The sequence below is a fragment of the Theropithecus gelada genome, chromosome 9 (assembly GCF_003255815.1).
Source record: "Theropithecus gelada isolate Dixy chromosome 9, Tgel_1.0, whole genome shotgun sequence".
Taxonomy (NCBI): domain Eukaryota; kingdom Metazoa; phylum Chordata; class Mammalia; order Primates; family Cercopithecidae; genus Theropithecus; species Theropithecus gelada.
Genome location: NC_037677.1, coordinates 65,636,999 through 65,658,504, shown reverse-complemented (window position 1 = coordinate 65,658,504; position 21,506 = coordinate 65,636,999). Strand labels below are relative to the sequence as shown.

Sequence of the window (21,506 nt, the reverse complement as noted above, 5' to 3'; positions counted from 1 at the left end):
ATTCATTTTGATAACGAATCAATGCTGGATTTTGTCAAGCAGTTATTGCATCTATAGAAGGACTGTATGGTTTTTCTCCTTTATTCTGCTATTATGAGAAGCTTTACCGTTGATTTCACAATGTTAAAAAAAACTTTCCATTCCTAAGATAAACCCAAATTGGTCATACAATAAACGTTTTGGGTATTGCTGGATTTGATTTGCTCTGCTGTTAAGAATTTTTCCATCTATGTTGGTTTTTTGGTTGTTTTGTTTTTGCTTCTAGAGACGGGATCTTGCTCTGTCACCCAGGCTGTAGTGCATTGGCACAATGACAGCTCACTGCAGCCTCAATCTGCTAGGCTCAAGTGATTCTCCCGTATCAGCCTCTCAAGTAGCTGGGACTACAGGAGTGTGCCATCACACCCAGTTAATATATATATTTTTTTATTTCTAGTAGACACAAGCTCTTGCTGTGTTGCCCAAACTGGTTTTGAACTCCTAAGCTCAAGCAATACTCTCAACTCAGCCTCCCAAAGTGCTGGGATTATGGCTGTGAACCACCAAACCCAGCCCATCTATGTTCTTGAAGGATACTGATTTGTAATTTTCTGTTTTGTAACAACATTGTCAGGTTTGGGTATCAGGGTTATACTGGCATCATAAAATGAGTTGGGAAGTGCTCTCTTCTAATTTCTAGAAGTTTGTGAGATTATTCCTTAGCTATTTAGTACAATACACTACCTAGCCCTGGAGTTTTCTTCATGAAAACGTTTTTTTGTTTGTTTGTTTGTTTGAGACGGAGTCTTGCTCTGTCGCCCAGGCTGGAGTGCAGTGGCGCTATCTCGGCTCACTGCAAGCTCCCCTCCCGGGTTCACCCCATTCTCCTGCCTCAGCCTCCCAAGTCGCTGGGACTGCAGGCGCCCACCACCACACCCAGCTAATTTTTTGTATTTTTAGTAGAGATGGGGTTTCACCATATTAGCCAGGATGGTCTCAATCTCCTGACCTTGTGATCCACCCGCCTCGACCTCCCAAAGTGCTGAGATTACAGGCGTGCGCCACCGCGCCCAGCCCTGTGGAAAGGTTTTTGATTATGATTTTTTTTTTTTGACGGATTTTTGCGCTTGTTGCCCAGGTTGGAGTGCAATGGCACGATCACGGCTTACCACAACATCTGCCTCCCAGGTTCAAGCAATTCTCCTACCTCAGCCTCTCAAGTAGCTGGGATTACAGGCAAGTGCCACCATGCCCGGCTAACTTTGTATTTTTAGTAGAGACGAGGTTTCTCCATGTTGGTCAGACTGCTGTCAAACTCCCAACCTCAGGTGATCCACCTGCCTCAGCCTCCCAAAGTGCTGGGATTACAGGTGTGAGCCACCACGCCCGGCACTCAATTTCTTAATTTTTTGAAACAGGGTCTCACTCTGTCACCCAGACTGGAGTGCAGTACTGCGATCACAACTCACTGTAGCCTTGACCTCCCTAGACTCAATTGATCCTCCTACCTCAGCCTCCCAAGTAGCTGAGACTATAAGTGCACATCACTATGCCCAGGTATATTTTTAAAAACAGACACAGGGTCTCACTATGTTGTTTGGGCTGGTCTCAAAATCCTGGGCTCAAGTGATCCTCCCATTTTGGCCTCCCAAAGTGCTGGGATTACAGGCATGAACCACCATGCCTGGCCTCACTTTCTTTAATTGGCTATGCAGATTTTCTGTTTCATCTATGTCAGTCTTGGTTGAATTTTTCAAAGTATTTTTCCATTTCATCTAAATTATCAAATTTCTCTTTTTCCTTTTTTTTTTTTTTCTTTTTTGAGACAGGTTCTGGCTCTACTCTCTAAGCTAGAGTGCAGCCTAATCTTGGCTCACTGCAACTTTCCCCTCCCAGGCTCAAGCCATCCTCCCACCTCAGCCTCCCAGGTAGTTGGGACCACAGGTGCGTGCGAACACACCTAGCTAATTTTTGTATTTTTTGTAGAGATGGCGTTTAGCTATATTGGCCAGGCTGGACTCCAGCTCGTGAGCTCAAGCTGCCTACCCACCTTGGCCTCCCAAAATTCTGGGATTACAGGCATAAGCCACCACACACGCCTGGCCCTTAATATCTTTTAAACATCTGTAGAATCCACAATGATGTCCTCTTTCTCATTCTTGAGATTTGGGGTTTATTTTCTCTATTGTCTTTTTTATTTTCATTTCTGGTTTTGTTTGTTTGTTTTTGAGACAGAGTTTCGTTCTTATTGCCCAGGCTGGAGTGAAATGGTGCAATATCGGCTCGCCGCAAACTTCACCTCTTGGGTTCAAGGAATTCTCCTGCCTCAGCCTCCTGAGTAGCTGGGATAACAGGCATGCACTACCGCACCTGGCTAATTTTTGTATTTTCAGTAGAGATGGGTTTCTCCATGTTGGTGAGGCTGGTCTTGAACTCCCGACCTCGGGTGATCCACCTGCCTCGGCCTCCCAAAGTGCTGGGATTACAGGTGTGAGCCACCGCACCCGGCCTTTTATTTCTGTTTTAACTGCAAACCATCACTGACAAAGCAGTGATTTTTGTAAAAACATAATCAGACAATGATACTCACCAGCTGAAAATCTTCAATAGTTTCCCATTGTATTCTTTTTTCTTTTTTCTTTTCTTTTCTTTTTTTTTTTTTTTTTTTGATACGGAGTCTCACTCTGTTACTCAGTCTGGAGTACAGTGGCGTGATCTCAGCTCACTGCAACCTCCGCCTCCTGGGTTCAAGCAATTGTCCTCCCTCGGCCTCCCAAGTAGCTGGGATTACAGACATGCACCACCATGCCCAGCTATTTTTTGTATTTTAAGTAGAGATGGGGTTTCACCATATTGGCCAGTCTGGTATCAAACTCCTGACTTTAGGTGATTCACCCACTTCAGCCTCCCAAAGTGCTGGGATTACATGCGTGAGCCACTGCACCCGGCCTTCCCATTGCATTTAGAATAAAAGACAAAATCATTACCATCTCCTGCAGATGGCTACATGATCTGGCCTTTGTCTATTTCTTTTTTTTTTTTTTTTTTTTTTGAGATGGAGTCTCACTCTGTCACCAGGCTGGAGTGCAGTGGCGCGATCTCAGCTCACTGCAATCTCCGCCTCCTGGGTTCACGCGACTCTCCTGTCTCAGCCTCCCGAATAGCTGGGACTACAGATGCACACCACCATGCTCAGCTAATTTTTGTATTTTTAGTAGAGACGGGGTTTCACCATGTTAGCCTGGATGGTCGTGATCTTTTTTCTTTTTTTTTTTTGAGATAAGAGTCTCACTCCGTCACCCAGGCTAAAGTACAATGGCATGGTCTCAGCTCACTGCCACCTCCGCCTCCCAGGTTCAAGCGATTTTACTGCCTCAGCCTCCCAAGTAGCTGGGACTACAGGCCCATGCCACCACACCCAGCTATTTTTTGTATTTTTAGTAGAGACGGAGTTTCACTATGTTGGCCAGGCTGGTCTTGAACTCCTGACCTTGTGATCCGCCCACCTCGGCCTCCCAAAGTGCTGGGAATACAGGTGAGCCACCGTGCCTGGCCTGGTCTTGATCTCTTGACCTCGAGATTCGCCTACCTCGGCCTCCCAAAGTGCTGGGATTATAGGTGTGAGCCACCATGCCCCGCCGCCTTTGTCTATTACTTTAACCCCATCTATTGCTACTCCTTCATGCACAATACTTCAGTCACACTGGTCTTTTGGTAATTCCATTGTCAAACCAAACTTTTTCCTGTTTTGGGGTTTTTGTACCTGGCTTTCTCTTCACCTGGGCCAGTCTTTCCCCAGAACTCTTTGCATGGCTGTTTACTTTTTATCCTCCATGTGTCTGTTGAATGTATATATAGCACATCAAAGAAACCTTTCCTTGACCATTCTCAAGTAGCTTATTTACTGTTTTCATAAGCACTTTCCACAAGCTGTAATTATTTTATTGCTTGGTATGTTTATTGACATGTTCAAATTTAATAACACGTTACAGTTTCATTTGAACAGTGTATTACTGTATTAAAGTATAGCATCATACCTAAAAGAATAGGCTCTAGATTCAGACCGGCTGAATTTGAATCCTAGATCCACCACTTACGTGAACCTGGCCAAGTAGTTTAATCTCCCTAGGAATCTCCCTAGGCCTCGATTATTCCCATCTGCCAAAAAGAAATATTAAATGATACTCATATCATAGTATTGTAATAGAGATTGAGTTAAGGCATCAAAAGTGGTTAAAACAAAGAATGCCACATAATTCTTCAGGAAATGTACATAACTGTTATTATTTATCACCGGTTTCTAGTGCCCAATACGGTGTCTGGGATTCAAGGAATAGATGCGAGGAACTCTGTAAAGTGTATGCTTGCTATACAAGTGTGTCAGGTATTATTGATCCAACTCTGCAAGGCAATCCATTAATTGTACGTAGTTTGGGAATAATCCTTGGGAAAAAAAATAAATAACTGTACATAGGATTTAAAAAAAAAATTTATATAAAAAAATGAGACAGAGTCTTGCAGTGTTGCCCAGGCTGGGCTCAAATGCCTAGGCTCAAGTGATCCTCCCTGCTCAGCCTTCCAAAGAGCTAGAATTACAGACATGAGTCACTTCACCCAGCCATAAAAACTATTCATAGGTTTTATTATATATATATTTTTAATGATATATATATACACACATATTTTTATTTTATGTATTTTATTTATTTATTTTTGAGACAGAGTCTCACTCTGTCGCCCAGGCTGGAGTGCAGTGGCGCGATCTTGGCTCACTGCAACCTCTGCCTCCTGGGTTCAAGCAATTCTCCTACCTCAGCCTCCCAAGTAGCTGGGACTACAGGTGCCTGCCACCACACCCGGCTAAGTTTTGTATTTTTAGAAGAGATGGGGTTTTACCATGTTAGCCAGGATGGTCTTGATCTCCTGACCGCGTGACCTGCCCACCTTGGCCTCCCAAAGTGCTGGGATTACAGGCGTGAGCCACCACGCCCGGCCAGGTTTCATTATATATTTGCCACTCAAGCTGGCAAATCAGCAATAAGACATTTCTGCGAAACAAACCAAATGACTTTATTTCTAAATTGTTTATTTCTTGGACTATTTGTGCTTCATTTCTCCCTGCTAGAACATAAAGTCTTCAAAAACAGGGACTAACCCTTCTTTCTACCCACCAGTAAACATCACTGAGTACCACTCTGACACCATACCCAGTGCTCCCTGCCCTTGAAAGAACCAGATGTTGGGAGGTGAGGACATTGATAAACAGGCAGTTATAAAGTATGGCACATACTCTATTAGAGAAATACCTGGTGTTATATGCTGATTTGGGAATCCAAATCAGATTACAGCTAACAAGCCTACCAAGGGAAGTCCTCCATAATGCTGACACAAGGTCTGGCACACAATTGGTGCTGAATAAATGGATGGTCAGTACCATGGTGAAGAATGGAATGAGAACAGGAGTACTGGCTCATGCCTGTAATCCCTGCATTTTGGGAAGCCAAGGTGGGCAGATCACTTGAGGTCAGGTATTCAAGACCAGCCTGGACAACAGGGCAAAACCCAGCTCTACTAAATATACAAAAATTAGCTGGGCGTGGTGGCGGGTGCTTGTAATCCCAGCTACTTGGGAGGTTGAAGCAGGAGAATCACTAGAACCCAGGAGGTGGAGGTTGCAGTGAGCTGAGATCACACCACTGCACTCGAGCCTGGGCAACAGAGTGAGGCTCTGTCTCAAAAAAAAAAGAAAAGAAAAGAAAGAAAAATACAAAACTTAGCTGGGCATGGTAGCACATGGCTGCAATCCCAGTTACTTGGAAAGATGACTCAGGAGAATCGCTTGAACCCAGAAGTGGAGATTGCAGTGAGCTGAGGTCGCACCACTGCACTCCAGCTTGAGCAACAGAGTTAAGACTCTGTCGTTAAAAAAAAAAAAAAAAAAAAAAAAAAGGGCCGGGCGCGGTGGCTCAAGCCTGTAATCCCAGCACTTTGGGAGGCCGAGACGGGCGAATCACGAGGTCAGGAGATCAAGACCATCCTGGCTAACACAGTGAAACCCCGTCTCTACTAAAAAATACAAAAAACTAGCCGGGCCAGGCGGTGGGCGCCTGTAGTCCCAGCTACTCGGGAGGCTGAGGCAGGAGAATGGCGTAAACCCGGGAGGCGGAGCTTGCAGTGAGCTGAGATCCGGCCACTGCACTCCAGCCTGGGCGACAGCAGAGTTAAGACTCCGTCTCAAAAAAAAAAAAAAAAAAGAGAACGTAATGAGATATTATTAAACATATCCAGTAACTTCTCCACCTTCTACAGGTAATCATTCAAGACTAGGAGGTATACCTCACTTATCAATCCGGAAACCAGATCACTGTCCCATTCTACAGACCAGAGAGCTATACCCACTGAGAGGTGGAAGACAGGAACAATAAAGATCAAAAAAGAAATAAAATGTCAATCTTCAAGTGGAAGATATCCTGGCAAGATGCACTTTGGGTAATCTATCTGAAATAAATCAGATATAAACACAGTCATTATTTTAAATATTCTTCCATTCTGACTTATGTTTAGCATTTGTGCTTCAATATGTAAACAATTAAAAGAAAGAAATTGCCAAAACAGGGATAAAATTTATTTTTAATATCCTCTGTATTTTATAACATATAGAATGCAAATTTTTATTTAAAAGAATATTTGCAATGCCCTTTTACTGATAACGTAACTGAGGTATCTCTTTTTTTTTTTGAGATGGAGTCTTGCTCTGTCGCCCAGGCTGGAATGCAGTGGCACGATCTCGGCTCACTGCAACCTCCACCTCCCAGGTTCAAGCGATTCTCCTGTCTCAGCCTCCTGAGTAGCTGGGACTTACAGGTGCGTGCCACCACACCCAGCTAATTTTTTGTATTTTTAGTAGAGATGGGTTTTCACCGTGTTAGCCAGGATGGTCTCGATCTCCTGACCTCGTGATCTACCCACCTCGGCCTCCCAAAGTGCTGAGATTACAGGTGTGAGCCACTGTGCCCAGCCTGATACTTATTTTATATACTTAAATCTTAAGATTTAATAACAATAATTAGCTACAGTGTGGTCTACAAATGAAAATATACAAATGGTTTTAAGAACACATGTATTTCTTTTCTTTTTCTTTTTTTTTTTTTTTTTTAATACAGTCTCACTCTGCCGCCCAGGTTGGAGTGCAATGGCGCAGTCTCGGCTCACTGCAACCTGTGCCTCCTGGGTTCAAGCAGTTCTCCCTGCCTCAGCCTCCCAAGTAGCTGGGATTACAGGCACCTGCCACCATGCCTGGCTAATTTTTGTATTTTTAGTAGAGACGGGGTTTCTCCACGTTGGCCAGTTTCGTCTCCAACTCCTGACCTCAGGTGATCCACTCACCTTAGCCTCCCAAAATGCTGGAATTACAGGAGTGCGCCACCACATCTGGCCAAGAACACATGTATTTCTACCTACTGGTACACTTATAAATCATACAAAGATACATACTTATTTTTAAAATAAAGATTTTCAAAATGAAACCAGCTCATCAAATTTTTACCCAGGTATCACAAGAAACCTTTTATGTAAAGAAATAAAAATTGAAGCAAAAATAACACTTTAAACTTAGTTTTCCTTCTTTTGTTTGAAAGAAACGGGGTCTCACTATGTTGCCCAGGCTGGTCTCGAACTCCTGAGGTCAAGATATCCTCCTGCCTCAGCCTCCCAAAGTGCTAGGGTTACAGGCAAGAGCCACCATGCCCGGCCTCAACTTAGTTTTTTAATGTCTTTTATTTATTTATTTTGTTTTTTGAGACTGAGTCTCACTCTGTCACCCAGGCTGGAGTGCAGTGGTATAATCTCAGCTCACTGCAACCTCCGCTTCCCGGGCTCAAGCAATTCTCATGTCTCAGCCTCGTGAGTAGCTGGGACTACAGGCACGAGCCACCACACTGGCTAATTTTTGTATTTTTAGTAGAGGTGGAGTTTCACCATGTTGATCTTAAACTCCTGATAGGTGATCCACCCAACTCGGCCTCCCAAAGTGCTGGGAATAAAGGCGTGAGCCACCTCGCCTAGACTTCTAATGTCTTTAAAGTCATATCAAAGGGCCGGGCGCCATGGCTCATGCCAGTAATCCCAGCACTTTGGGAGACCAAAGTGGGCAGATCATGATGTCAGGAGATCGAGGTCATCCTGGCTAACACAGTGAAATCCCGTCCTACTAAAAACACAAAAATTAGCCTGGCGTGGTGGTGGGCACCTGTAGTCCCAGCTACTTGGGAGACTGAGGCAGGAGAATCACTTGAACCCGGGAAGCAGAGGTTGCAGTGAGCCAAGATCACACCACTGCACTCCAGCCTGGGCAATAAAGCAAGACTCTGTCTCAAAAAAAAAAAAAGTCACATCAATTCTACAAATTACTGTTTCTGAAGACAGAACTTTAAATATTCCCTTCCCATTTCTGACATGCTTATTTATAATAAATCATAAAAGCACTCTAAAGAGAATAAATGGAATTCTTACATTTTAAAACATTTTCTTAATATAAAGGATAACAATTCAAATCATATTTTACATTTCTACGTCTTCATATTGCACTAAAATTATTTTACATGGAAGAACTAGTTGATGCATCATAATACCTTAGAAACATTTTTTGATATTCACATCTACATTAATAAATATTTCACAGTCTACTTAAATAAATATTCTAGTATAGAGTGAATCATCTAACAAAATCAAATCTACAGTGCTACTTTGTTTTTGAAAGCGAAGATATTCAGTATTTTTATTTCTGCCTCTGGGAAACACACTGACATTTTCAAACACATGTAAGTCACTCATAGTACCTAGTAATAACAATTGAGCAAGACTTAGTCGTTCATTCATTTATTAAACGGGGTCTCACTATGTTGCACAGGCTGGCATGGAATTCCAGGGCTCAAGTGATCCTCTCACCTCAGCTTCCAGAGTAGCTGGGACCACATGCCCATCCTACCATGCCCAGCTTCTTCATTTATTTTTGTGTCTCTACATGGCTACTTTTTAAATACAACATTAATTTTATTTAAAAAATGAAGGAAAGAAGTGTTTTTCCTATTATCCAGTGGAGCATAATTGTGAGAAGAGAGATAACAAAAATAAAATGTCAATGCTGGCTGTTTTATAGAACTTAAAAATTCAGTTCTCATTATTCTACTGCAATATAACCAACCCTGCTTATTTTAATAATAATAAACACTGTCAGTCTTTTAAAAACCATGATAACAATTAAAAACTTTGAACAGCATGACAAAGCTAATGGCAACCTCTTGAACCCCGTTTTAAAGCTAGTTCTACTTCCAAATAAAACTTTAAAGCGGTTTAGCCAGCATCAGCTTAGGAATATTTTTTTCAATGTTCTAAGGTATAATGTTTGGCATCAAAAAGTATGGTAAGCACTTCTGATTTGTGACTAAAGAAAAAATAATCAAGTACTAAAATACCAGTGGCTCCTGTGACAGTGTAAATATCCCCATTCAAGTAATGTTCCCCCAACAATTAAAGTAACGTTTCATTTCTCCCTCTGAGAATGTATTAAGGAAAACCAACCATAATTTTTTTTTTTTAGTTGAGGTGAAAAACCTGCTTCATAAGTTCATATGTTGTAAAAGCAACTGCTTGAGAGGGAATACAGCGAATGTAATTAAGAGATAAACCACGATAGAGTCCTTTTCGAATTCCATGGTGTCCATAGACATACTTCATAGTATCCCGCATGGTACTGAAAGACAATGATTAAATGATGACACCTCTATGCCCATTCATGAAGAAACAATTTCAGGATCCATAATATCAATTTTTTTTTTTTTTTTGAAATGGACTCTTGCTCTGTCACCCAGGTGGGAATGTGGATTGCAGTGGTACGATCTCAGCTCACTGCAGTCTCTGCCTCCCAGGTTCAAGTGATTCTCCTCTCTCAGCCTCCTGAGTAGCTGGGATTACAGGCGCATGCCACCATGCCCAGCTAATTTTTGTAATTTTTAGTAAAGATGGGGTTTCTCCATGTTGCCCAGGGCAGTCTCGAACTCCTGACCTCAGGTGATCCACCCACCTCGGCCTCCCAAAGTGCTGGGATTACAGACGTGAGCCACCGCACCCAGGCCATAATATCAATTTTTAAAGAAGCTTAAATGCCATCTTGAATAGCTTTAGGAAGACAAATGTTACAACAAGCGAAACTTTTTTCATAATAAAAAGGCAAATCATTCCAAACAAGTACAAGCATTATGCATCAAATTTCAGGACTCATTAGTACAACATATTTTGTTTGTACTATGTCTATGACATTTATTAGACAACACTATTTCATACTTATATTTGAAATATTAATGCAATCCTTTTAAAGGATGTATGTCCAGTTGCCCTTTAAGCCTTTATTATAGCTGAAGTTGCACAGTACCAACAGCAGGTGGTTATAGAACTAAAGCTTGAAGGACTATCTTTCAGATTTCAGCCAAGAAGACTTTCCTGTTTCAGAGTTGTTCCTTTCCTTTCAAACCAATAATGTGGGCTTGGCCTTCCCCTTTCAACAGGCAATCTGGACTGAAATCTTTTCAAAAATCTTTTTTTTTAAGAGTAAGTCTGGCTCTGTCGCCCAGGCTGGAGTGCAGTGGCCGGATCTCAGCTCACTGCAAGCTCCGCCTCCCGGGTTTACGCCAGTCTCCTGCCTCAGCCTCCCGAGTAGCTGGGACTACAGGCGCCCGCCACCTCGCCCGGCTAGTTTTTTGTATTTTTTAGTAGAGACGGGGTTTCACCGGGTTAACCAGGATGGTCTCGATCTCCTGACCTCGTGATCCGCCCGTCTCGGCCTCCCAAAGTGCTGGGATTACAGGCTTGAGCCACCGCGCCCGGCCAGTTTTTGTTTTTTTTTTAAAGAGACAGGTTCTCACTCTGTTGCCCAGGCTGGAGTGCAGTGGCAATCATTGCTCACGACAGCCTCCAACTCTTGGGCACAAGCAATCCTCCCACCTCAGCCTCTTGAGTAGCTGGGACTATAGGCACATACCACCACCATGCCTCGTTAATGTTTTTTTTAGTTAAAAAAAATTTTTTTAGAGACAAGGTCTTACAATGTTTCCCAAGCTGATCTCAAACTCCTGGCCTCAAGTGAACCTCCCACCTCAGCCTCTCAAGTAGCTGAATACTACAAGCACAGGGCAATGCTCATGGCCAAAAAAATCTTTTGGGTAAATAAGGCAATCCAAATTCATGAACAAATGTTCTGCTCTTCCCCTGAGAGACAACATATCACCAATCAAATGGAATGATTTTAAATCACTATAAAGAAAACTCTGGAGCTGTGCTATACAATCACAGCAGCCACTAGCCACATACGGCTATTAAGCACTTGAAATGTGGCAGTCCAAATCAAGATGTGCTGTGAGTGTAAAATACATCCTGGATTTCAAATACTTCATATAAAAAAAAAAGGAAACAAAACAACAAAATATTGAGGTGATAACATTTTAGGTTTAACAAAAAATATTTTTCACAATTATTTTTTTTTTCTTCTTTTTCTTTTCTTTTTTTTATTTTTTATTTTTTTTTATTTTTTTTGAGACGCAGTCTCGCTGCCAGGCTGGAGTGCAGTGGCACGATCTCGGCTCACTGCAATCTCTGCTCCTGGGCTCAAGTGATTCTTGTGCCTCAGCCTCCCGAGTAGCTGCGACTATAGGCACGCCCCACCACATCCAGCTAATTTTTTTGTATTTTTAGTAGAGACAGGGTTGATCTTGATCTCCTGACCTTGGATGGTCTTGATCTCCTGACCTTGTGATCCTCCCTCCTCGGCCTCCCAAAGTGCTGGGATTACAGGTGTGAGCCACCGCGCCCGGCCCTTTTTCTTTTTTAGACAAGAATCTCGCTCTGTCACCCCGGCTGGAGTGAAGCGGCATGATCTTGGCTAACTGCAACTTCCGCCTCCCGGGTTGAAGCAATTCCCTGCCTCAGCCTCCTGAGTAGCCGGCATGACAGATGCCTGCCACCATGCCCAGCTAATTGTTTTTGTATTTTTAGTAGAGACAGGTTTCACCATCTTGGCCATGTTGGTCTTGAACTCCTGACCTCATGATCCACCCACCTCTGCCTCCCAAAGTGCTGGGATTACAGGTGTGAGCCACTGCTCCAGGCCTCTTTTGGTTTTTTTTGAGGCAGAGTCTCACTCTGTCACCTAGGCTGGAGTACAGTGGCACCATCTCGGCTCACTGCAACCTCCGCCTCCTGGGTTCAAGCAATTATCGTGCCTCAGCCTCCCGAGCAATATTTCTTTTTATACTTTTTAAAAATTTGGCTACCAAAAATGTTAAACATGTAGCTCACATTATATTACTATTTTTAAAAACTGGCTGGGCATGGAGGCTCACGCCTGTAATCCCAGCACTTTGGGAGGCCAAGGCAGGCAGATCACCTGAGGTCAGGAGTACCAGACCAGCCTGGACAACATGGTGAAACCCTGTCTCTCGTAAAAATAAAAAAATTAGCCAGGCATGGTGGCAGGTACCTATAATCCCAGCTACTAGGGAGGCTGAGGCAGGAGAATCGCTTTAACCCAGGAGGCAGAGGTTGCAGTGAGCTGACATCATGCCATTGCACTGCAACCTGGGGGACAAAAGTGAGACTTTGTCTTAAAAAAAAAAAAAAAAAAAAAAACAGCTCTAAAATATTATTATTTTTTTTAAGAGACAAGGTCTCACTGTGTTGTCTGGGCTGGTCTTGGACTCCTGAGTTCAAGTGATCCTTTCACCTTGGCCTCCCAAATTGCTCAGATTACAGGCATGAGCTACTACGACTAGCCTAAATTTAATCTTTTGTTTTTTTGTTTGTTTGTTTTGTTTTATTGAGACGAGTCTCCGTCTGTCACACCCGACACCACGTCTGGCTAATTTTTGTATTTTTAGTACAGACGGGATTTCATCATGTTGGCCAGGCTGGTCTCAAACTCCAGACCTCAGGTGATATGCCCTCCTCGGCTTCCCAAAGTGCTAGGATTACAGGCATAAGCTATCGTGCCTGGCCTTAAATTAAATTTTTAACAGGAGGATTAGAACCTGATTATAGACCAGGCACGTAGGCAGATCACTTGAGGTCAGGAGTTCAAGACCAGTCTGGCCAACATGGTGAAACCTTGTTTCTACTAAAAATACAAAAATTAGCCAGTCATGGTGGTGGGTGCCTGTAATCCCAGCTGCTTGGAAGACTGAGGCAGGAGAATCACTTGAACCCGGGAGGCAGAGGTTACAGTTAGCCAAGACCATGCCACTATACTCCAGCCCAGATGACAGAGTAAGACTGCATCTCAAAAAAAAAAAAAGAAACTGATTGCCTGATTGTAATCTTACAAAGTTTCCAAAATAAACTTTGGGAGATAAAATGGAAGATACAGACTATTGGTCAAACTAGAGTCATACCTCCTTACTGAGTTTAATGTTACATTTCCTAAAGAAAATGAACAATGACATATGATGAACTTACAGGCACTTTTCAAATTCTGGCAGAACAGTTCCTAATTGCATTCGCCGACGTGTCACATCAAATGGGTAGCTAAAAGAAGAAAAAAGGCATAAAGAATTAAAAATTTTTGGTTTTCTACTCAACAACTATTGAATACAAAGCCCTATAAACTCAAAGAAATAATGTGTTACTGCTCTTATTGTTCTGTCTAACCTAGGAGTCAGGATATAGGCATATGAATAAAATCAATTAACAATATAGAGATCTTTGCTTATGTGATCCCTCTGATTAGAGGATTCTTCTCTCCCATCACCGTAATATCAAGTTCTGTTTATTCCTAAAGGCCAAATGAAATGCCAGTTCCTGAAGAAACAAACTGGTTGCTTTTCACTGTTGAACACTAATATACAGTTTCTCAACATTGGCACTACTGACATTTTGGGTTGGATCTTCCTTTGTTGTGGGGAACTGTCCTGTGCACTAGAGATATTTAAGCACTTCCCTGACCTCTGCCTACTAGATGCCGGTAGCACTCTCCCAGCTGTGACAACCAAAAATGTCTCCAGACATTAACAAATGTCCACTGGCGGTAAAACCACCCCCAGTTGAGAATTGCTCTACTGTTATGCAGCAAGTCCCCTTGAATACAGTAGACCAATACAAAATTTTCCATAAGGGCTAAAACTAATAATACAGATAACTGCCTGAAATTAAATACACAATATACAAATGCAATCTCTCTTTTTTTTTTTTTTGAGACGGAGTCTCACTCTGTCGCCCAGGCTGGAGTGCAGTAATGCAATCTTGGCTCACTGCAACCTCCACCTCCCAGGTTCAAGCAATTCTCTGCCTTGACCTCCCAAGTAGCTGGGATTACAGGGGGCCGCCACCACACCTGGCTAATTTTTGTGTTTTCAGTAAAGACGGGTTTTCACCATGTTGGCCAGATGGTCTCTTGACCTCGTGATCCAACCGACCCGCCTCGGCCTTCCAAACTGCTGGGATTACAGGCGTGAGCCACTGCACCCGCCCTCTTTCTTTTTTTCTTAGGGGCAAGGTCTCGCTATATCTCCCAGACTGGCCTCAAACTCCTGGGCTCAAGCAATCCTCCTGCCACAGTCTCCCAAGTAGTTGAGACAACAGGCAGCACTACTCCATCCAAACATGTAATTATTTATAATATGCTTAAAGTGCACACACATCTGGAAAAATGTATTAAATTGATACTTATATTTTGCAAGGGATCCTCTTTTTGAATAATCTATTAGAAAAAATAAATGATTAACCAATGTTGAAAATCAGGATTGGGTAACCATAATCTGATTAAGTTGGTGAAGAAACTTACGATATTGTCTGCGCTATTGCTCCAGCAACACCACCACAAAGTAAGTTTACGTGAGTTTTCAACACTAAGACATTAGGATTGTCTGACGAAGGTCTGCCAAGAAGGGTAGGAGCATGGGAAAGCCCAACACTCTTTAAGGTACCAAAAGTAAAAAATGAAACACCTGAAAAAAAATAATAAATTCACCATGATGCTTAACGTAACATGAGCTGTGAAAAAGACACCATTCTTAAATAATAAACACATTTCCTAATTTCTGGTGTTTGGCTTAATTTAAAATAGAAAGATTTGTGTACATAAATAACCGAAAGATGACGAAATTACCACCAATAAAAAATTATAGCTTTGGTTTTCATGCACCACTGCAGTTTACTGCACTGACGGAGGCTATAGTGGATATAATGCCACTTTATATGTGAAAAAAATAACGTTTTCCAAGGTTTCACATGAGAAACATTAAATTCATGACTATTAATTACAAGGAAATGTGACAACTTACATTTAAAATAACAATGATGGCCAGGCACGGTGGCTCACGCCTGTAATCCCAACACTTTGGGAGGCTGAGGTGGGCGGATTACCTGAGGTCAGGAGTTTCAGACCAGCCTGACCAACATGGAGAAACCCCGTCTCTACTAAAAATACACAATTAGTCGGGTGTGGTGGTGCATGCCTGTAATCCCAGTTACTTAGGAGGCTGAGGCAGGAGAATCATTTGAACCCAGGAGGCGGAGTTTGCAGTGAGCCGAGATCACACCATTGCACTCCAGCCTGGGCAACAAGAGCGAAACTCCATCTCAAACACAAAACAAAACAAAACAAAAAAACAGTAATGGTGATAATGTAAGATACAGGCAAAAATTAAGAAGTGAAAAAGCATTTTTATTTTAATTAAGTGTCTAAGTTTGTCTTCAAGGAAGAATTGTGACCATGACAGAAGCGTTTATGTTAATTCACAAAACACGCAGAATCTAATAAAAATAGTATGCAGATAGTGCTTGTTAAACATTACATGATTTTACTAGAATCATTATTTATTAATAAAATTAGGAATGAAATTCAGGGAGGGGAAAAAAGTAAATAGATATGAAATGTAAGCATTCCTCCCAACTAAGCCTTACTCGAGATATTGTGATGTTTATTGAATTGGCCAGGCTCAGTGGCTCATGCCTGTAATCCCAGCACTTTGGGAGGCTGTGGCGGGCAGATCACAAGGTCAGGAGTTTGAGACCAGCCTGGCCAACATGGTGAAACCCCATCTCTACAAAAAATACAAATATTAGCCGGGTGTGTTGGTGTGCGCCTGTAGTCCCAGCTACTCAGGAGGCTGAGACAAGAGAATTGCTTGAACCCAGGAGGCAGAGGATGCAGTGAGCCGAGATCACAACACTGTACTCCAGCCTGGGCAACAGCGAGACTCTGTCTCAAAAAAAAAAAAGATTCATAAGGGATTTCTCTTACCAAATATAAAGACTCATTGTGAAACTGCCCTAGCCCATGTGGCAGCTCATCCTTCTAATCCTAACACTAATGGAGGCTAAGGTGGGAGGACTGCTCAAGCTCCAGAGTTTGAGACCAGCCTGGGTAATATAGTGAGAACTCATCACTGCAAAAAATTTTTAAAAGGATGTAGATGCAGTGTGTTACATGTCTGTAGTCCCAGTTACTCAGGCCGCTGATGTGGGAGGATAACCTGAGCCAAGGGAGGTCAAGGCTGTAGTGAGCCATGATTGCACCACTGCACTCAGCTATGATTGCACCACTGCACTCCAGCCTGGGCAACACAGCAAGACTCTATGTCAAAGAAAAAAAGAAAAAAAAAAAACAACAACTCTGCATTACGTTATTTTTTTAAGATGACTGGGAAAAGAAGATACTTTTTTCCTATTTTTTTTTTTTTTTTGAGACGGAGTCTTGCTCTGTGCCCCAGGCTGGAGTGCAGTGGCGCGATCTCGGCTCACTGCAAGCTCCGCCCCCCCGGGTTCACGCCATTCTCCTGCCTCAGCCTCCCGAGTAGCTGGGACTACAGGCTCCCACCACCTCGCCCGGCTAATTTTCTTGTATTTTTAGTAGAGACGGGGTTTCACCGTGTTAGCCAGGATGGTCTCGATCTCCTGACCTCGTGATCCGCCCGTCTCGGCCTCCCAAAGTGCTGGGATTACAGGCTTGAGCCACCGCGCCCGGCCACTTTTTTTTTTTTTTTTTTGGAAACATAGTTTTATTCTTGTCACCCAGGCTGGAGTGCAATGGTACGATGTTGGCTCACTGCAGCCTCCACCTCGCGGGTTCAAGTGATTCTCTTGCCTCAGCCTCCTGAGTAGCTGGGATTACAGACGTGCTCCACCACGCCTGGCTAATTTTTGTATTTTTAGTACAGACGGCATTTCACCATGTTGGTCAGGTTGGTCTCGAACTCCAGACCTCGTGATCCACTCCCCCTGGGCCTCCCAAACTGCTCGGATTACAGGCATGAGCCACTGCACCCGGCCAAGAAGATACTATAAAATGGTGCCAAGTCAAAACTGAAGGGGATAAAAAAAAAAAAAAAAAAACTTCCTTAACAAAGAAAATAAATACTTCCAGAGAGATTAGTGGCATATATATAAAATGCTAAACGTTAAAAATCATTATCAGAAGAAAATATTTCTTGACACAATAAAGACTATCCATAAAAGAATAGATTGATACATTCAACTACCTTAAAACTGGAATTTCTGAACCACTAGAACAGCTTAAAAAACAATTTTTTTTTTCAAACTGGGACAGGGTCTTACTCTGTCATTCAGACTGGAGTACAGTGGCATGATCACAGCTCACTGAAGCCTCAACCTTCTGGGCTCAGGCAATCCTCTCGCCTCACACCAAGCCTGGCTAATTTTAGAAAATTATTTGTAGAGACAGATTCTCCCCATGTTGCCAAGGCTGGTCTCAAATTCCTAGGCTCAAGTAATCCTCCTGCCTCAGCCTCCCAAAGTTCTGGGATTATAGGTGTGAGCCACCATGTCTGGCCACAGCACATTTTAGTTTGCTATTAGTGCACTGTTTTTTTGTTGTTGTTGTTGCTTTTTTTTTTTTTTTTTTTTTTTGAGATGGAGTTTTGCTCTTGTGGCCCAGACTGGAGTGCAATGGCGCAATCTCGGCTCACTGCAACTTCCGCCTTCTGGGTTCAAGCAATTTTCCTGCCTCAGCCTCCCAAGTAGCTGGGATTACAGGCATGCACCACCACGCCCGGCTAATTTTATATTTTTAGTAGAGATGGGATTTTTCCATGTTGGTCAGGCTGGTCTCAAACTCCTGACCTCAGGTGATCTGCCTGCCTTGGCCTCACAAAGTGCTGGGATTACAGGCATGAGTCACCGCACCCGGCCCTTGTTGCTTTTTTGTTTGTTTGATTTTTAGAGACAAGGTCTCACTCTGTCACCGAGGAGAGTGTCCATTCTTTTGGACGAAGCTCCTACACTAGGCCCTAACAAACCAGACTAAAAATCAAAACAGAGTCACCCATGCTTAAGTTCCACACTACCAAACTAAAACTAGTTGTTACCTGACCTCCTGAGAAATTAGGAGAAAGAAGTGACAGCTACTTTCTCTAACAGGCCAGTTTCAATCTTGAATAAGCTTGATAGTAAACTTCTCTCTGCTAGATTGATTGATTGACTGACTGATTTATAAATGGAGTCTCACTCTTTTACCCAGGCTAGAGTGCAGTGGCGGGATCTTGGCTCACCACCACCTCCGCCTCCTAGGTTCAAATGATTCTCCTGCCTCAACCTCCCGAGTAGCTGGGATTACAGGCACACGCCACCAAGCCAGCTAATTTTTGTATTTTTAGTAGAGACAGGGTTTCACCATGTTGGCCAGGCCAGTCTCGAACTCGTGACTTCAGGTGATCCACCCGCCTTGGCCTCCAAAAGTGCTGGGATTACAGGCTTGAGCCACCACACTCGGCATCTTTTGCTTTAATACTTACACAAAAAAGGTAGCCTAATATAACCTGAAGTTAACTAGTGATTTTTCTATTTTATTCTTCCTGTCCCCAACTTACAAGGATAGTAACTTTGAACTGAGCAACCTGCTTGTTCATTGTTTCTGCTTTCTTCAACCCCTTCTCTATATAAAATCAACTCCTTCGGGTCTAGTCATTCCAACTCTTACTCTATTTTTATGAAATGAAGTATTGCCCAATTCTAGAATTGCAAATAAAGCCAACTGAGATGTTTAAACTAAACTGGCTGCAACTTTGTCTTGTAACACAACTGTATGTAAATCCACAATTACCTCAAAATAAAAAGTTTAGTTTTAAAAAAAAAAACAGGGCTGCCGGGCACAGTGGCTCACACCTATAATCCCAGCACTTTGGGAGGCCAAGGCAAGAGAATCGCTTGAACCCGGCAGGCAGAGGTTGCGGTGAGCCGAGATCACGCCATTGCACTCCAGCTTGGGCAACAAGAGCAAAACTCCGCCTCAAAAAAAAAAAAAAAAACAGGACTGTAAACAAGGTAATAATGGAGACTAGAGAACTACAGGTATCCTTATTTTTCTTCTTTCTACTTTTCTATATTGTCAAAATTTCCCATAAGTCTTCATTATTTATAATGAGACAAAAACCACTTTTCAACTCCTACTTTTAATTAACATGTTCATAAAAACTAAATGTTTAACATCATCTAACGTGTGTGTTAATAAGACTACAGCTGGCTCAGATATTAAGAAAAAGATGTAAAGTAATTTTCTACTTATCGTATACAAATAGTCATCTTTATATCCAAGACATTAATATTATGTGACCATGCATAAATCATTTCCTATTAAAAGTACTTAACAGACAGCATCTTTTTATATTACCATTTCAGAAAAAAAAAGAAAAAAAAGTAACAAATTTTAAACATGCAAATTAGGATTCTGGCAAATTTGAAACATACCTGCATATGGAGCCATTCCTAAAATAGTAGGCATCAGACCTCTGTAAAATCCAAAGAAACCACCTTCCTTTTGAGTGAAGGAAAATTGCAAGTGAGATTACATTGTGCTCATTATCATAAACATCAAAGAACAAAATCACACTTTATAACAGAAAAATTATTCTGGGATCCACCCTGAAACACAAAGATGTGCTTTCATAATTATTGTTATTAACATCAATAAGTAAAAGAATAATTATTTATATGACATTCAAAATATTTTCCTAAGTATAAAAGGGCATGTTATAGATGAGGAAGGTAAATATGAAATACCTGTGCATAAATTGTTTTGAATGCATGAATAATTCCTGTATAGGTGTGTTCCCCTTTCACCTGGAATGCTAGGCGGACCCTAACCATGTCAAGAGGGTAAGTACAGATAACTGCTGTCATACCTGAAAAGAAAGTAGAAACTTAAAGGTAAAAAAAAAAATTTTATGTATACATATATTCCTCTATCATTAGTATTATTCTAAATATTATGGCAATGGTGAAAACCCAATAAAATCAAAGGTGATATTACTGATAGAATTATACCATATCATTAGATGCAAAAACAACCTAGTAAGTGAAGGGTCAGTTTGCAAAAAATATTTTCAAGTTCTCACTGTGAAGTTATACTGTCAGCACCAAAATGGTACAGTGTACAGTGTAAGGGAATCATGAGATTTTTTTTAAAACAATTATTCTACTATTTATGTATTCCCAGTTAAGACATCAGAAAGGAAACACAGTAGGTCCTCCTGATCCATGGTTTCCACATCCACGGATTCAAGCAACCATTGATGGAAAATGTAGTGAGGTCTACAATGGTTGCATCTGTACTGAACACGTACAGATTTTTTGGTCACTGTTTCCTAAACCATATAGTATAACAAATATATACATAGCATTTACATTATATTAGGTATTATAAGTAATCTACACCCAGCCCAACTCCATCTATTTCTTAATTCCTTTTCCCATGTTCCAAGTTTTCTGGTTACTGGCTGAAAGGGGTTTAATAGGTCAGGCGTGGTGGCTCACGTCTGTAATTCCAGCACTTTGGGGGGCCAAGGCGGGTGGATTGGTCAAGAGATCGAGACCATCCTGGCCAACACGGTGAAACCCAGTCTCTATTAATAATACAAAAATTAGCTGGGCGTGGCGGCACATGCCTGTAGTGAGGCAGGAGAATCACTTGAGCCCAGGAGGCAGAGGTTGCAGTATGCCAAGATGGCGCCACTACAGTCCAGCCTGGCAACAGAGTGAGAGTCCATGAAAGAAAAGAAAAGAAGAGAGAAGAGAGAAGAAAGGAAGGAAGGAAGGAAAGAAGGAGAGAGAGAAAGAGAGAAAGAAGAAAAGAAAGAAAAAAGAAAAGAAAGAAAAAAGAAAAGAAAAGGAAAGAAAAGAAAAGAAAAGGAGGTTTAATAGCAAATCACTGTGGGAGCTGGGCATGCTCACACCTGTAGTCCCAGCACTTTGGGAGGCTGAGGTGGACAGATCACGTGAGGTCAGGAGTTGAAGACCAGCCTGGCCAAGATGGTGAAACCCCATCTCTACTAAAAATACAAAAATTAGCCGGGCATGGTAGCGAGCACGTGTAATCCAGCAACTTGGGAGGCTGAGGCAAGAGAATCACTTGAACCCAGGAGGCGGAGGTTACAGTGAGCCGAGATTGTGCCATTGCACTCCAGCCTGGGTGACAAGAGTAAAGCTGCATCTAAAAAGGAAAGGAAAGGAAGGGAAGGGAAGGGAAGGGG

The 21,506-nt window shown here is 42.3% G+C and overlaps 1 protein-coding gene across 4 annotated transcripts in view; it reads right to left on the bottom strand.

Moving 5' to 3' along the window:
• Positions 1–8,467: 8,467 nt before the first annotated feature.
• Positions 8,468–21,506, bottom strand: part of SLC25A16 (solute carrier family 25 member 16) — a 46,103-nt gene continuing 33,064 nt past the window's right edge. For 2 of the 4 annotated variants that reach the window (XM_025395962.1, XM_025395963.1), the window contains 5 exons: positions 20,038–20,159; positions 19,726–19,792; positions 14,804–14,966; positions 13,480–13,548; positions 8,475–9,730 (listed from right to left, as the gene is read on the bottom strand). In XM_025395962.1, coding sequence (XP_025251747.1) covers positions 9,574–9,730; positions 13,480–13,548; positions 14,804–14,966; positions 19,726–19,792; positions 20,038–20,159 — 578 coding nt within the window. In that variant the 3' untranslated portion in view covers positions 8,475–9,573. Of the gene's footprint in view, positions 9,759–13,479; positions 13,549–14,803; positions 14,967–19,725; positions 19,793–20,037; positions 20,160–21,506 lie in introns of all 4 variants that reach the window. The other 2 variants (XM_025395960.1, XM_025395961.1) reach the window with 2 other exon arrangements.